This window comes from Daktulosphaira vitifoliae, unplaced genomic scaffold, assembly GCF_025091365.1.
Source record: "Daktulosphaira vitifoliae isolate Bord-2020 unplaced genomic scaffold, ASM2509136v1 Scaffold_2, whole genome shotgun sequence".
Lineage (NCBI taxonomy): Eukaryota > Metazoa > Arthropoda > Insecta > Hemiptera > Phylloxeridae > Daktulosphaira > Daktulosphaira vitifoliae.
This window is the reverse complement of record NW_026099573.1, coordinates 24,023,938-24,042,005: the sequence shown is the minus strand read 5'-3', so window position 1 is coordinate 24,042,005 and position 18,068 is coordinate 24,023,938. Positions and strand designations below refer to the sequence as shown.

Here is an 18,068-nt window from a genome sequence, read left to right as displayed (position 1 = left end):
TAAATATAAAATATATAGAATATTTAAAAAATAATGAAACGGGTCAATTGTTCTCATCGTTCGTAACAATTGACCTTTTTGATCACTCTATATGTTTAATATTTAGATACATTTGTAATTGGTAGAAAAGTATATGGTCAAGAAATACAAGTATGATCATAAATGGATCGTCAAAATGTAAATAGTATTTTACACAAAAATATTTGATTTTTATAGATTTATGTAGAAATAAATTTTAGATTTTTATTTCTATTAGAAATACAAATTTTAGATATATGTATATATAATCACATAATAAAAAAAGCGAATTAAACTTAAGTATATCTCTACAACATATTAGTTTTATAAAGTAATACATACATTGAATACCACTAAAAAACAAACAAAAATTACACCTTAAAAAAAATTCCATGTTTTTCAGTAGTTCAGTACACCAGAAAAATTTATTTACGACGCATTTATGTCTTGATATTATTATTATTATTATTATTATTTAAGTCTTGATATTATAAAATGTAAATATAACTTTCTAGGAAATTTATAATATGAAAATTTTATGTTTGCTGTAAATAAAGATGCGAATGTCATTTGTACTGTATTCTAATTATGTTTTACAAATGACAAGCATGTAAATGTTAGATTAATTAATCAAACTTATTTCATTACAATACCAAAGACAGAAAAATTTTAATATTTCTTATCATGCAAATAAAAAATACCCATATTATCATAATGTTTATTGTTTATATATTTATACGTTACAAAAATAATAGTAAGTAAATATGTAAACATAAATATGCATTATTATTATTATTGTTAAACATAATTATTTTGGCTATATACATCGTTATGTATGATAATCCTTGTATTTACAAATTATCCTCACTTATTAAACGGGATGTTAAGCTTTGGCAAAAAAAGAGGGATTCTTAAAAGTTAAAATTTAAGCAATTTTAAAATATTACTGCAGTACATTCAGTACACAGTTTACTGCAAACCCATTATTCTCTCGTGATACATTTCAATAATTATAATGTCAATTAACTATAAATACTCGTCAACGAACAACGAAAACGCAGTCAAATTAAGTATACAGTCTTTTCTATATTCTATATAATAATATTCTTACCTTTAAAAACACTCGACCCCATTTATGACGTATTCCACGACATTTTTCTGAATTTTCCAAGAAATGTATGACTACAATTTCTACATAACATCACTTCGATATAACAACTTAATTCACAGTTTTAACGTTAAATTTCCTTTATGTTAAATAAAATTATCGTTAGAACCGAACCTCAATAATAGTGTATTCCCGCTTCTAGTCATATAAAAAATATATTAATTGATGTATTAATAAAATTATTTCAATAAAAACGACAATTGAATTGTAACTAATTACGTCGGTTAGATTGCCGGCAAACAAAACAATGTGTAACGCGAGACCGTCATAACGAAGCGACCACGATGGTAAAGCTAAACAGTTTTGCCAAAAAACGTTAGCAAGTGTGGTAGAAATGCGCCAGGGGCGAACCCAGCGGCATTTCCAACCACTGGTCGTTAATAATTTGTTATGGTAAAAGTCAACATCTATTACCAACGCCATTTGCCGCCACTTTTAGTCCTCATCGCGGTAAAGTAACAGAAGTTCTAAGAAATCTATCGCTGTAATACCATATATTTTAATAATCTATAAAATTTGAAACAATGAAAAAACTTTGATTTAAACGATTTTACATATTTTGAAAAACCGTTTTTCAATAATAGAGTGACCAAATATTTTAAATGGAAAAAGAGTATTTCTTTTTTTATTGTCCGCATAAAAAATATACACAGAGACTGGGGTTTAGAGGCTAAGCTTTTCAAAAAAAAAAAAATCAAAAAAATTAAATTAAAATTGTAAAATTTGATTTTCAAACATTGTCCTACTTAATATTGTTTTTTTATTACACAAAAAAATGTTATGTGCTTACTATTGTATTAGGAGTATGCACTTATAAATAAAGTATAAAAAACAGGACATTTTGATAAGAAGATATCATTTAACGGAAATGAATGTGAAGTAAATTGTTTTACGTAATAATTAGCATGAAAAATAGTTAGATGCTAAGACAAATAAGGCAAAAACACAATGTCGGTCGTTTAGATTTATTTTAACAATATTTTAAATTCTTAATTTATAAAAATTCATTACAATCGTGAGATCTTTTTTTATTATTTTCATCAAAGTTATACAACAAAAATTATTGAATAATTTTTAATATCAATTATTTAAACCCAAATACTAATGTACAGTTAATAAAATCTATACCGGTTTCCACTATTTTGGGGAATGTTGGACCCCATTTTAGCTTCGATTCAATGCTGTGAAGGTATTAATTTTACTATGATGTGTTTTTTTTTTTTTGTCTGTTACCACTTTTTCTCAGCTCTCACCGAACCGATTTCTTTCAACGATACGTCAAAAAATCACAAATTGTATCTAGTCGAAGACATTACCCTCAAAAATCGAAAATATTCCTCTCATTCCCCGTAAATGGGAGAAACCTACAAAAAAATTACAAATTTTAAAATCGCTAATTTTCGAAATTTTTTCAATTTTTTTTACTTAAAAGTGCCATAACTTTTTCAAAAATAAACATATCAATATAATTTTTTTTATATAGATGCATAATATCATTACCTTTCATTTAGTATATTTTTTTCATAAATTTAACCCTTAACCTGGTCACAAGAGTTATTCAAAATGACAACTTTTTCAACTTAATTTTTGAATGTGTTCCGGTAATACTGACATTTTTATATATATATCTTAAATTAAAGCTTTAAGTATATTAAATTAGTAACTTTATTATGGAAAAAAAAAATTTGGTCTGTATTTTGTCTTCACAGTGAAAATGACTATCACCGTATGCTAATTTTGTTTTAAAATTCTCGATTCTATATTTTACATTTCTATAACTTTTTGAAAAATGTATGGATCAATACATTTTCACAAATCAATTTTTCACAAGAAATACTATTTACATACCTCTTTCATTCTACATTATTGTTTTTTAAATCGGACTATTCCCTTTATACAGGGGAGTTCAAATCTTAAAAATGCATATAGTAAGTAGAACTTTTTAACTTTTTGATGTGATCCGTAAGTACTGGCACTTTTAAATATATCTTAAACTAAAGTTTATGTAAGATATTTTAATATGAAAAAAAAATGTCGGATTTTCTTTCGTTTTTATGGTGAAAACAAACATTAAAGATAATAAAAAAAAAACAGGATTTTCGTAAAAAAATTCTTTTTTATATTTTAACTTTACAATGCTATAAGTTTTAAAAAAATGTATGGAACATTATATTTTTTTTAAGATAAGTACTATTTATATTTATATTATATATATTTATTTATTCATATATTACACTTGTAAATCATAAAACTTGTAATCAGAATATATATAAGGAAATAAAAGATCATGTAGCTTTTGGAATAATCCACCATTTTTAAAATTAAACACAATCTACAGATTTGCATCGAAGCGTTTTTTATGATAGTGGTTTTAATCACTGTAAGATTTCAAGTATACTGGACTCAGCTATGCCACGTCCCCATTGTGCTCAGTTTTTTTTTAATTGAAATCCCAATAAAATAGTTATATAACAATTACAAATTATATGAAGTACAATATTATCATAGAAATTAATGCAATTTTAGATAATCTGTGTAGATATTTTATTAAAATGCCTACACATAATTAAAATGATTTTAATTAGATTAATATATATATATCATTTCAAAATAAAATGATAATTAAAATCTAAAAAAGTACAAACCTCATTTAAAACAAGCATTAACTGTATTACGTATACAATTTGCATTCACAAAGAATGCAAGCAAAAAAAAAATTTTTTTTAACAATATTTTGACTAATATAACAATAAAAATGTAATCCTAATTTATGAATCGAAATAAATCAAAAAATAATTTCTATATTACAATAAAAAAAGTATCTATAAAAAGACACATAATTAATTAGGTACCTATAACTCAATATTTCAAAATAAATATAATCAATATAAATTGAGTTTAGTAGTGATTAAAATTCTAATATTTTGATCAAATGATGTACATAGTGCAAGACCTAATTTACCTGGACACCATCGAAAGTTATTAATAGGTTGCGTAGATACTATTTGATTTTGAATCAATTGTAACTTGCCAGGATTTGTAATTAAATCTCCATCAGAATCTTTTTTACATCTTTGATCGGGGTATAAATATTTCCATAAGTAAACTGTTCCATTTCCACCTGTCGTAGCAAATATTTCTCGTTTTTGAGGTAAATGTCGTACAGTCCATATTGTATGTTTGTGAGAGTTATTTTGTAAATAACCGAATCCTTTAACAGGATGTTGGACCTTGATATCAAATACATAAAATGATGACTCTATTGTTGTAGCTACAAGTTTATTCATTTTAATATCTCTTCTATCAAATTCTAAACTACAAACACCACTAGATACATTGGTTTCCCAACGTAAAGCCATCGCTCTTAAGTCCAACATTTTAATATCTCCATTGTCATACCCTGCACAAACTATTCGTTCTTCTGAATTATATGCATTACCAAACACTACAGTCCAACAATCCCTTTTTGTAGTACCTTCGGCAGATTCCATTTTAGCCACTGGTAACTTTTCTCTAGGATCCCAAATTTTCACTGAACCATCTTTTCCGCCTAAAATTAAGTTGCTTTTATTTTCAAAAACATTAAATATATACCCAAGCTACAGAAGGATCTTATTTAATATTGTAACTTTCCATGAGAAGCAAAAAAGAAACATTTTTCCCACAAGACGGCCAAAATATCTGTTTTTTCTTATCGATACCTCTGTAAATGTATATTATGCAAAAAAAAAAAATTTGACATGCATATGAAATTTTGCTGTGCGTCTTATATTGTTATGGAATACACCAAAAAGTGAAATTTATAAGTGAACGTAGAACCTTCCGCTTCTTAAGTACTAAAATGCTTATCAATATAACAGACCTGTAACCAATTCGGGTGCGCCACATCCTATCCCCAAACCTCCGATACCATCAATGGAATATATCAACCCTTGATGGGCTTTAGCTGTAAATATTGATTTGGTAGAATATTCCAAATCCACAATTTCTAAACTACCTTCATAATTTCCAATAGCTAAATGTCTTCTATCAATAGGACTTGATTGAAATGTTGCACATTCAATTGAAACTGACTTTTCATACTCTTGTACACATTGTATATCATCTTCATCTAGCGTATAAATGTTTAAAACACCTTTCATATTTGGTTTTCCACCTATTGCTATAAACTTCGCTGAATTGTAGATCCATTGACAGTCTTTTAATTGAAAATTAATAGATTTCTCTCTATGAATAATAATTTGAGGTTTGCTCAATTTGTCCATTTTTTCTAAACTTATGATTAAGAGAAAAATCTGTAGACATACTCATATTACAAGTCCATATCTAATATGACTCGTTGCTATGGATAATAGTTAACATAATGTGACGTCAATAAAATGATATTACTATGGTTTCTAACGAATAGTTTCTGAAGTAACACTACATAATATTCAAAATAAAACTAGGAACCGAAATAATTTTGATTTTTCAAATATTTTAAACATATCTAGTAAGTTAGTTGACCCGTATAAAATTTGTTTAAAGATTTATAAAATTAAAAATTGTAGAAATTGTAAACGTTAAATTAAGTTTTCAAAAGTGGTTTCTTCATATTTTTGATTTCTGTAATCATTTTAGCTTCGATGCGAAGCTGAGAAGCTATTAATTTTACCATAATGTGTTTTTTTTTTTTATGTCTGTTGCCACTTTTTATCAGCTCTCACAGGACCGATTTCTTTCAACAATACGTCAAAAGATCATAAATCGTATTTAGTTGAAGACATTACCCTTAAAAATTAAAAAATTTTCCCTCGTTTCCCACAAATGGGAGAAATCTCCAAAAAAATTATAAATTTAAAAATCAGTAAATATTGTCATTTTTTTTTTTTTTTTCTTAAAACTTTCATAACTTTTTCAAAAATCAACAAATCAACATAATTTTTTTTATACTAAAACCTTAGATATTTTCCTTTCATTTGATATCATTTTTTTGAAAATCTAACACTTAACCTGCTCACTGGGGGGCATTTAAAATAGCAACTTTTTTACAAAAACTAACTTTTTCAACTTAATTTTTGAAAANAATCAATAATTTTTTTTTTTATAGATACCTTAAATATTTACCTATCATTTTATATATTTTTGTGAACATTTGACCCTTTAACAGCCCACAGGAAGGGTTTCAAAATGGTAGCTTTTTTACAAAAAATTNATATTATAAATTAAAAAAAAAAAATTTGTCCCGACACTTTACCTTCTGCATTCAAACGGCTGCCGTAGTTAAAAAAACGCTATTTTTGTGTTATAATTTCATTTTATTCATTATTTATTTTAAAATATAATATAAGGGTTGCTATAGTAATGAATCCACCAATTTTTATAAAAATTAAATGAATCTAACTTTGAAAGAAAAAATTCTTTCAAAACTTGAAAATTTGTGTAAAAAACAGAACTTTTTCAACATAAATTTTAAAAATCTACTTCTTTTAAATATATATTAAAATAAAACTTATTTTATATATAGAAGTAAAAAAAAAAAAAAAACTGACGACCTATTTTCTATATGCAAATGGCAGTCGAAGTAAAACAAAAAATAAGAGTTGATTTGCTTTTTTAATCATTCATCAACAGATTTTCATCGAAGTGTTTCTTATGATAGTGATTTTTATCACTGTCAGATATTATCTCTACTTGTTCCAACTAAGCTACGTCCCCACTGTGCTACCTTTTTTTTTAACATGTACTAAAAATAAATTCGATGTTGATGAACTAATTTACTAGATATAAGAAAAATTACCAAAAATTGAAAATTATTTTGGTTCCTAGTTTTGATTCAATGACTACTAATTCTATTAATATTTAAATTATTATTTTTTAATAAGGCGATAAATAAGTATTTGAATAAATATATAAAAGTTACTCCATATAAAAAATTTATTTCACATAATTAATTTTGCACAAATGTGCATAATAAATGTATACATAGTAATATAAGATATAACATAAAGCACAAATACTCAGATGAAAACATTATTAAAGATTAATCAAAAATTAGAAACTATTTATTCATTTTATTTCAATACTTAAAACGAATAATTAGATTGGACATATTTCATATAACTAGGATTTGGATTGATACATTTTAAAAGAACCCAAGTTTGTGCACATTTTTTGTTGAAATATACGTAATGTACGTATATATTTAATAATAATATATGTAGAAATATTTTTCGTTTTAATGGGGATTAAGTTCCTCCAAAACTAAACCCAACATTATAACCCCAGTTAAATCATAATAAAGTTACTATTGCTCAAGCATAGGTTATTGCTTATAGTTGTTTTCAACTGATATTATTTTTGAAAGAGCCACTAAATTTTTTTTAACCATTTCATAAGAATTTTATAAAATTTGATATAATTTTGATTCATTAAAAATATTAAATTTATTAAGTTTCATATAATATTTATACAAAAAAAACATTTGAAATATTACTTTTTTTTAGAGATATTTGTTTTTACAATATGTCTCAACAATTACTTTTTATATATTTTTTAAAAATATTTTGAAAATGGTACAAGAAATTTTGAGGTTATTTGAAAGTTGAACCTCAGAAACAGAGACATTTTAAAAAAATAACTGAGATATTATTGCTGTCAGGATTATTGATATAAATGAATAACTTAAAAATTGAGTTTTTAGTTTTACTTCTGAATATTTTCTTTTCCCATCTTCTTTTTATAATAATTTATATTCTTCAAGAATAAATGATAAATTATTATCCTTTCTTCTAAGTTAATAATAAGAGATAACAAATCTTTTCACATTTGTAACCTAAATTAATTAATAATAAATATTCTTTGAAAAATATATAATATATTTAAATAAGTATAATTAGTAATATAAATATAATAAAACACCTATCCCATCCACCCTTCTTCAGTATAAGTCCAGATACACTATATATTGATTAATAATGACATAGCTGCTCTATTTCAAATCAAGCAACAATTAAAGATACTAAAAAACTTTAAAGTTAACTTAAAACTTTATCTTTCATTATCATTATAACATAAATGGTGTTCAATTTTTATATTATAACTTATTAAAGTTAAATAAATTAACAAACAACTTATATGAAATTATTTATTTATATATTTTCTATAAATTAAAATACAATAAATTTAACATAAAGTGAACTAAATAATCATAAAACATTTGCAAATATAAATCTTTTAAATAAAAATAAAAAACGACCAAAAATGTTTGACATTAACTCTTGAATTTCTTCCATAGCAAGCAGTTAATTAATTATCACATACATCAACAGTCAGTAGTACATTTATCATTTGTTAAGTAATTATTAAAATTTTCCTCATCAGTTATATTTATTATTTAACATAAATTGAATTATTACTTTAATCATTATCATGTAATTTATGTTTTTTTTTATATATTGATGCTAAATTTTTTTAGACCACAAAATTATTTTATACCTTCATCAGTACAAAATCCCCATTAGTTAATTCTGTTGCTACTCATATTCGATTAGATAATTTAGTGTTTTCTGTCTTCACTGATTTTATGTTTGATGAACTATGCAATATATTAGGAATACTTGCCAAAAATTCAGTAAACGGTAGTTGTTAAAATAAGCAAGTATTTAAAACGTTTAATGAGAACTTACGCAAAGTACTTCTAAAGTTCACTGTGTAATTTTTAAACTTTTAATTACAAATAATATAGTTATTATTTCAAATGATATTTAAGTTTAGAAAACATCTTGAAGATTATAAATGGCATAGCTTGTATAACTACTAAATTATATTGTTATGTGTTCTATTTATGCGATACAAACTGATAAAGCTGGATTTAAAATTGAATTGGTCCTATTGTCCTATTGACCTAAATTGGTTGAATTTTTAAGTCCTATTGTAAACATTGCTAACAAATTAGCTATTATCAAATATAATTTGTTGACAACACAAATTCCATGATACTCCTACGAAATAGATAATATTCTTATCTATACTACCAAGCGATTGGTCGCTGGTCGGCTTCAACAGTATAAGATATGGTTTATTATATGTACCTATACCGATTTAGTTGAATTTTTATCTATCCATTTTATCATTATATATATTAACATATAACCATATTTTTATTCTGTGATATAACGAAGATTTTTTCATCTTTAGATGACGTTATGTGTAACCGTGTCCGAATTTCAACTTGGTATTTTAAAGTCTGATAATAAGCCGGTTTTAGTTATTGTAAATTTGTCATCATGACATCAGAAACAAAAAATTCTGTTGAGGAAGACGATTTTGTAGACCCTTGGAACGTATGCAGCAAATCCAAAAAGGGCATTGATTATGACAAACTTATTAGTAAGAATACTTAATAATTTTATATTATATGACCTCGTTAAGAATATGAGTGTGTATTTTTATTGCAAACGATTATTTATTCTAATTAATCCCCAACGTGTGCAGAATCAACTTAAATATCTCCTTTGTTTCAACTAACTATATGAATTTTTCATATTTTATTAAAATACATTGTGTTTTAATAAAAGGTTTAAAAAAAATTAATACTTCTCAGCTTTGCATCGAAGCCAAAACTGAGAAATTTTGTGTTTTAACATTATTGCATAATTCACGTAAACTCTATAATATAACACTAGTAATTTCATTAATATTATATTTTATGTTCAATTTTTTAGATTTTTTATGTAGCTAAGAAGGTATTGGACTTACTTTGTTGACTTACTAAATTCATTAACTTCTATTGGTTCAATTTTGCTAAATGAAACATCAAAATAGTATCTTTTTCAGGCTAACAACATCATAATTTGAACATTTTCCCTTTTTTCTTATATTAAAATACATTTTTTAAAACTTAATTTATTTTTACTAACATTGCTCTAAATTTTTACTTTGCTAATGAAATAATTTTTTTTAAAAAATTCAATCATTTGCTAAAATATTTAAATTTTTATGTTGTAAAAAAAACTTGACTTCTTTAAACCTATTTCAAATTAATGCAACCAGAATGTTTTTTAAGATGAAAAGAGAAAAACTATCTAAAAACTTAATTTCTATGAGAATGAATAACTTTCTTTGTATTTGACGTGATTTTAATCACAGCCAGATATCAATCAAAACTACTCAATACTAATCATGATTAATTTCTTACTTTTCTGTTTGAGATTAAATAGTGTAGACAAGATGTATAAAATTACATTTTATACATTTTAGCTAATTATGTAATTTTAGCTAATCATACTCAGTTTGTCAATCCAATAATTTTTATTCACATTCTTTTATAGTTTTGTCTGGTGTCCTCAAGGATCCCATCGTATTCCTATTCTTTTTCTTATTTACATTAATAGTTTAAAACATAACATTCCTTTTAATTGAAGATGATTTTAAGAAAAATAAATGAAAATATCACTGATCCTAATAGTTTTCAAGACAACAAAAATAATTTGATTTTTTTGGTGCTCATTTAATAATCTTTTATAAAATACAATAAATGTACAAATGTAATTATTTACTCACTCAAATTAGCTAATAAATTACCAGTATAATATAAAAGGTTCTTCACTACAAAAAGAAGTTAAAGTAAAAGACTGGAATAATTTTTGATTCTAAATTGTCATTCAACTCACATCTATTATATATTAAAAACTAATCACTACAAATACTAGTCTTTTTAACTAAAAATTGTGAAGATTTTTCTAATATAGACACTGTTAAAGCTATTTATTTTTCACGTGTAAGGGGTATTTTAGAGTATAACACTATCTTGTGAAATCTTCATCTTCAAGGCGAAAAAGTAATGTTAGATAACGTTCAAAATTAGTTTTTAAGGTTTGTGGCTTATAATTACAATATACAACGTACACCATATGCTCCATATAATTTGATCCTTTCTTCTTTTTAAATTGAGCCATTACATATTACATGGAATTATTTTATTTTTAATTTATTAAATGTCTATATTGTTGGGGTCAGCCTAGTGGGTAGAAATTTTTGTTCTGGTGAATAGGGTTCCAGGTTCGACCCCTGAGGTACTAATAAGATTTATCTTAATATTTTCTCATTGGTGGTGTAAAATTATGCAAGCCGGCCATAATACCCACTCTGTCCATCATTAGCAAGAACCGTCTTTGACTCCTTAATATGTGAAAGAGAGCTACCACTGTCTGTATCATATTAAGTTAGGGAAATGGAATGATATAAAGCTGAAAATGGCTCTATTTTTTGTCCTGACTTTCTCTCTATTTATTATTTTTTGCTCCTCAGAGTTACAATAGATCTTCAAACACTTTTTATATTAAATTTCATTTCACAAATTATGCCTCCAACTCTCCTTTAATTAGATTAATGCACTCAGTTATTAAATTAAAAAATAAATTATGCACTACACAGAATTCAAAGTAATTAAAAGAATCTATCTAAAAATTACTTTCCTAAATATAAACATTAATAGTGTTCTTATGTATATCAGATATTTCCTTTATAAATTTCTTTAAATAATATTACATAATAACTTACCCATATTATTGTTATTACAATTTTTTTTATTTCAATGTATATGTTATTGAATTAAAGGTTCTTATTAGACATTTGAGTGGGTAGTTATATAAAAAAAATTGTCTGCACATTCATCATAAGCGTGCACAATATTTTGTATGTCATATGAAAAATGCTATTTAAATTTTATTTTACTGAGTTATATCCTAATAGAAAAATAAATCAATTTAAACTTAACCACTAGCATGAGTGGAGTACATAAATAAAAATTTATCTATAATATAAATTTTTATTTTTAGACAGGTTTGGTAGTAGCAAAATTAATGATGATTTAATACTTCGTCTAGAAGCTCTTGCAAAAAAACCTGTGCACCACTTTCTAAGAAGAGGCATATTTTTTTCACACAGAGATCTTCATAATATTTTAAATTTGTACGAACAAGGAAAGCCATTTTACTTATACACAGGTCGAGGACCATCCTCTGGCTCATTACATATTGGGCACTTACTTCCATTTATATTAACCAAGTGAGTGAAGTTTTTTTCAGTTATACTTGGTACTCTTAACTTTGTATTTACAAAATTATTATTAATTTTTATTTAAGCTGATTAAATTTTTTCTTAGGTGGTTACAAGATGTTTTTGATGTTCCTCTTGTAATTCAGCTAACTGATGATGAAAAGTTTCTTTGGAAAGATTTGTCAGTAGAAGAAACAAGACGTTTAGCATTAGAAAATGCTAAAGATATTATAGCATGTGGATTTAATAAAAAAAATACTTTTATATTTTCCGACTTTCAGTTCATGGGGTAATATTTACTTTAAAAAACCCCTTCTACTAAAAAGTATTTAAAAAATGTCTAATTAATTTAAGAAATTTTCAGTGAGTGTCCTTCATTCTACACCAATGTGATTAGGATTCAAAAAAGTGTTACTTATAATCAAGTCAAAGGAATTTTTGGATTTGGTGACAGTGATGTAATTGGAAAAATTGCTTTTCCTGCTGTTCAAGCAGCACCATGTTTATCATCAACATTCCCATTCATATTTGGGAATAATAATGTTCCTTGTTTAGTGCCTTGTGCTATAGATCAGGTATAAATCATTTTTTAACAAGAATCTCAAAGATAAGTTTATAAATTATATTGTTTTATTATTAGTTAAACCTATTAGTAGAGTTTCTTATCTTGATTACATTTAAGTTATATAAAACTTGGATTAAATAGTGTCGATAAGATGTATAAAATGTAACTAGGTAAACATAAAACCCTTTACCTCGAACTTGTGTCACTGTATAAAATCTTATGTTACTTAACTACTCTTTTTTTTTTTTTTTAATGGCTAATTCAAAGAATACATGTATTAAAACGACTTTTTGGTGCTTTGTACAAACAATTATGAATTCTAACATTTTCATAAGTAGACATGTATTTGTAATATCAAATAATTAATAAATTATTAAAATATACTTGAATTCTAATGTAATTATGACATGACTGTACCTATAAGAATAATAGATCAAATAAAATCTTGATTTTTTTTTTTGTAATCATCAATGCCATAAATCTTAAATTACTATTTCTAAATAAAGTAAACCTTAATGATATTGCTGTCTTACATTTTCTAATAACTTACTAAATAAAAAATAAAATATTTTAAGATCAAAATTTGATGTAAAAATTATAATTGAAAATTTAGCTGAACATATTTTACTTTCATTTTTAAAATTATTTGAATCACTCAATCACAATTTTTAAAAAAATAATTATTTTTATTATAGGATCCTTATTTTCGGATGACTAGAGATGTTGCTCCTAAGCTTGGCAGTCATAAGCCTGCTCTGATACATTCATCTTTTTTGCCATCATTACAAGGAGCTGATACTAAAATGTCTGCCAGTGATCTAAACTCTGCTATTTACTTAACTGATTCTACAAAACAAATAAAAAATAAAGTTTGTAAAAAAATCTTTGTTTAGTTAAATATAGTATTGCTAATTATTAATAACTTATTAACATTATTTAAAATTAGAATTGTGTACATTAAAAAAACATCAGTATGTGTTTTGAGTATGCTCGTATGAAGTGAAATTTCTTTCAGAATCATTCAACTGATAGAATATTAGGTTTTTATTGGAATAAAAAAGATACATCTAAAAATTTAATTCATTATTATTAATTATTTTATTCCGTGGTCACGAGACATAATGCTTATGATAACTGAAATAACTAATGTAAGGTTTTGGTTGCACGTCCAAATATTACATTTATTGTGCCTTTTTTGGATTTTTTATGTACAATAAAATTATTTAATACATTTTAAATAACATTACTTTAATTTTCGAAAATACATTACTAAATTATAATATAAAATATAATTTAATATTTACTATTATTATTTATTAATAAAAATGTTCGGTATTTATTTATATAAATCATATTATAATAAATTTTATTTAATTATTATTTATTATTGAAAATTTACTTAGTTCATTATAGATAAAAATAAATAAGAATAAATTATTTATATATATATAATAAATATTATCTAAATTAATTTTATGTATGAGGAATAATATAAGTAATACATTCTATTTTATATTATCATTTAATTATATTAATTTATTTTTATATTTATATTAATTATGTTTACTTATTCACTTTAATTTATGTAATTAGAAATAAAAAATTTAATTAAATAGATTTTTTTAATTATAGTATATAATATATGTAGCACATTTTTTTGAAAATTAAAGTATTGTTGTTTATAGTGCATCAACTAATTTAATTTAAAATTTATGCAGTTATGAATTTATTTTTTTTTAATTTGTGTGATTAAATTATTTATATAATTTTGGTGAATTATTTAAAATAAAAAAAGCAGTTAATTAATATATTAAATGAATTAAAAATAAAGTTGTACAAATTTAAGATTCAAAATATTTATTTATATTATTACAATAAATTGGAAACAATCGTGGAATGTATACGTTTATTGAACTTATACATTCATCGAACAATAAAATTTTGAACATATGTCTAATAAAACAATAGAAAAGTTTGTGATGCACAATATATATATTTTTTTTTTGGACCCTCTGTAAGAAGTTTTACTTTAAAGAATATTTGACACTGTTTAAGAAATACAGTATTTTTATTTTATTTATTTTTTCAGGTAAATAAATATGCATTTTCTGGAGGTCAAGTAACTATTGAAGAGCATAGAGAAAAAGGAGGCGATTGCAGTATAGATATATCATACCAATATTTGAAGCATTTCTTAGAAAACGACGAAGAATTAAAAAGAATTGAAAAAGTAATTTTAAATATATTTTTTTAACTTTATTAAACTTGTACCTATTACAACAAAATTTATTTACCTAGCCTGTATCAAATTATTAGCCAATTGTAAATAAATATTTTCATTTTACTAATGAATTATTGCATAATTTAATACATTTAATAAACTACTTAATTATTAGTGAATTAATAATAAAATGTGTAAGTAAGTTAATTTTATTTTTAATATCTGAATATTAACTATTTAATATCTGACTATATCAAAGTACAAAAAAAAAATCTAAATCTAAATAGATAATCCTTAAAGTCGTTCAGTCTTGCTCGCTCTCTATTCATTGACCCTTGTAACATATGTTAAATCATCTCATTTTACATAGTCAGTGTTATAATTATGCTTTGAAAACAAAATAAAAAAAAAATTATTTAAAATTTTTTTTTAATTTATTTATATTGTTTTAAATAAAAAATAATTAAATCCTACAGGCCTATTCTTCTGGAGAAATGTTAACTGGAGAACTGAAAAAAATACTAATTGATGAAGTTACTAAAATTGTACTTGAACATCAAGATAATAGAAGCAAAATAACAGATGAAGAAGTGAAAGAATTCATGACGCCTAGAGCTCTAGAATGCTATAAATTAAAATTGTAAATATTTACTTAAAATTAAAATGAGTATTATTTATTTAAAAATAAATTGTGTTCAAAGGATATTTCTGGAATATAACATGTTGCTAAAATATAAGTTTATAATCAAATTGGACCAAATCATACTCTTTAGAAAAAATATTACAATTTTTTACAAAAACTTCCATAAGGATTTATAATTTTTAAGTATAAGTAGTTTAATTTTAATTATAAACTTAGAACTAATAATAGCCTTAATTAAAGTTATTAAAAAGTAATCATTTAATCTATAATCTATTTTTCTTTTTAACTGACTCGTTGAACGCTTATTAGTTTTTCTAGAGAAACTATTGCCCAGCTTCCTCCCTTGAAGCCTATGTATTACCATATCTTTTACATTGTCGATTTTAGTAAAAATATTTTTCGGTTTCAAAGATTTCGATTGCAAACAAATTTAAAGACTAAACCATTTAAGTTATTACTTCCAATGATTTTTTAACTTCGATGCGTAACTTACGACTGGTAGACTCCTACGTGGACATGGTGTTGGTAGTAGTGTATATTGTACCGGGTCTTCAAGATTTTTAGGTTTATAGGTCTCACATTTTTAACACGTTTATATTAATTACACCTGTATGTTTGTAACTCTCCACGTATCCCGTCGTCTATGACCTTGAGACTAGACTTTCGTAACGCATTCACCCCACCCCGCTCACCACTCCCCAGCAACACTATTCCTGTGTAATTTTATTTTTGGTTTTCGTACCCGTACACGCGTGCGTGTCATCAATATTATATATATATATAAACAAATTTTATTGTGACTCTTGCCACCTTTATTAGCCGTCGCCATACTATGAGTATTTTTGTTTGACTGACCAATACTGCGTGCCATACGCCACGGTGCAAAGTTCAGCAAGTGCCGCACGGCCGACGACGATCGGTAAATGATACGAGCATTCTTCTCGTTGTTAAAGTGACAACATCGATGATGTACGCCACCGGCTCCGGACGTGCCGCACGTTCGAATCCATCAGCACCCGATTACCGTCGCCATCAACGCTGCTAACTTTTCGACGTCCGAAGATCATGTCGGACACCGCGTCGCCGACGCCAGCGAAAGTGCCGCGATATTATGCGAAGATTATTATTAACTGTATATGATAAATTTTCATACCTAAGTCGCTTTTCTATATATGTATATATTATATATATACTAATTACTATTAAAATTTATATATTAACACGCTTTATTCTCATTAAGAGATATAAAGTGAATTCATTCCGCTTACGGAGCCTCATACGAGTCCGTATCATCATTTTTCGACACTACCTCCACGTGCCGGGAGTTGGTAATTTGGGCGCCTGCTGCCTTCCTTGGATGTGATTTTGGATTGATTCCTATGATTATAGTCATATTACATACTATAATATTTTAACCCAAAACATACATACCGTAGCTATTTGTTTAAAAAAAAATGTAGTTTAAAAAAACTAAAAAACACACTTTCATAGCATATGAAACTATATTTATTACTGTTTAAAAAGTTACGTATTTAGGATTTAATTTTGTCTTTCAAAATTAGCCTCATTTTAGTTTTAGCACAAAGCAAAAGTTGTATTGTGTAAAGTATGATATTTTTTACGTATATCGCTTTGTATGTTAAACTTTGGTTTCATAAAACGACCATTGGATATGAAAAATATGTTTTAATGTATTTTAAGAAAATTATTTGATAAAAATAATAATGAGCGAAACAAGCAAAGTTTTTTTTTGGGAGAAACCTCAATACTATGCACCCCGACCACTTATATGTTGATCCGGCACTAGCACAGCAATGTTAATTTCTATACATAGAAATAGTGTAAACTATTAGAATAGATGGTGTAAATTGCTCCTTGATATAATAAAAAAATCTAATATTTATTAAATGTAAACGCAATAATATAAAAATAATAATTACGTATTCAAATAAATAAAATTTAAGTTATAATATAGTAATTTATATCATTAATTAATAATATAAAACTAATTAAAATAATAACCTGCAAATTAACGGTCATAAAGTTAATAATTAAAAAGTATATTTATTTTTGTAAGATTTAAGATTTATTAGACTTTAAAAAACCGTATCATAATTTCCTGTTTGATAAGTCAACTGCTCTATAACATAATATTTTACCATGGAGTACACTATATTCAATGATTTTCCTAATGCAACCGTTCTAGATACTTGATAATATTTTATAGAAGATAACATAATGTAGTTTTTTTTTTTTTTTTGCTTCGACGAAATAGTTTATTTTTGTTGGAGATAACCTGTATCTATCATTGGCGTAAATTTATGAAAATTTGGAAGGGCTAAATTGATATTTCCCCCACTTTTCTTATAGAACCGTGGTGAATTAATAATTTTTGAGAGAAATGGATTTTATA

The 18,068-nt window shown here is 25.0% G+C and overlaps 3 protein-coding genes across 5 annotated transcripts in view; 1 reads left to right on the top strand and 2 right to left on the bottom strand.

Annotated features, from left to right (window-relative positions):
- LOC126899057 (uncharacterized) overlaps window positions 1–1,461 on the bottom strand; it is a 213,365-nt gene extending 211,904 nt beyond the window's left edge. For both annotated transcript variants that reach the window (XM_050673580.1, XM_050673581.1), the window contains exon 1: window positions 1,130–1,461. The gene's annotated coding sequence lies outside the window, so the exon portion shown is untranslated. The remainder of the gene's footprint in view (window positions 1–1,129) is intronic.
- A 2,578-nt stretch (window positions 1,462–4,039) lies between these two features.
- LOC126899063 (dynein axonemal assembly factor 10) lies at window positions 4,040–5,488 on the bottom strand. The gene is made up of 2 exons (XM_050673593.1): window positions 5,049–5,488; window positions 4,040–4,736 (listed from the first exon to the last, which is right to left on the bottom strand). The coding sequence occupies exons 1-2, from the start codon at window positions 5,449–5,451 to the stop codon at window positions 4,069–4,071; spliced, it is 1,071 nt and encodes a 356-aa protein (XP_050529550.1). The 5' UTR covers window positions 5,452–5,488; the 3' UTR covers window positions 4,040–4,068.
- A 3,817-nt stretch (window positions 5,489–9,305) lies between these two features.
- On the top strand, window positions 9,306–15,846 carry LOC126899061 (tryptophan--tRNA ligase, cytoplasmic). Of its 2 annotated transcripts, XM_050673589.1 has the most exons (8): window positions 9,306–9,556; window positions 12,007–12,235; window positions 12,333–12,515; window positions 12,591–12,801; window positions 13,487–13,660; window positions 14,881–15,021; window positions 15,489–15,652; window positions 15,714–15,846. In XM_050673589.1, exons 1-8 carry the CDS (start codon window positions 9,454–9,456, stop codon window positions 15,829–15,831), a joined length of 1,323 nt encoding a protein of 440 aa, XP_050529546.1. In that variant the 5' UTR covers window positions 9,306–9,453; the 3' UTR covers window positions 15,832–15,846. The 2 variants fall into 2 exon arrangements, with proteins under 2 accessions (XP_050529546.1, XP_050529547.1); XM_050673590.1 differs by having other exon boundaries at window positions 9,309–9,556; window positions 15,489–15,717.
- Window positions 15,847–18,068: the final 2,222 nt, after the last annotated feature.

Excerpts from the sequence above, each read along its gene's own strand:
- LOC126899061 (XM_050673589.1), top strand. The coding sequence starts at position 9,454 with ATGACATCAGAAACAAAAAATTCTGTTGAGGAAGACGATTTTGTAGAC. Across the intron at positions 9,557-12,006 it reads TGATTATGACAAACTTATTA|ACAGGTTTGGTAGTAGCAAA; the intron begins GTAAGAATACTT and ends TTTTATTTTTAG. Across the intron at positions 15,653-15,713 it reads GAATGCTATAAATTAAAATT|GATATTTCTGGAATATAACA; the intron begins GTAAATATTTAC and ends TTGTGTTCAAAG.
- LOC126899063 (XM_050673593.1), bottom strand. The coding sequence starts at position 5,451 with ATGGACAAATTGAGCAAACCTCAAATTATTATTCATAGAGAGAAATCT. Across the intron at positions 4,737-5,048 it reads CGCACCCGAATTGGTTACAG|GCGGAAAAGATGGTTCAGTG; the intron begins GTCTGTTATATT and ends ACTTAATTTTAG.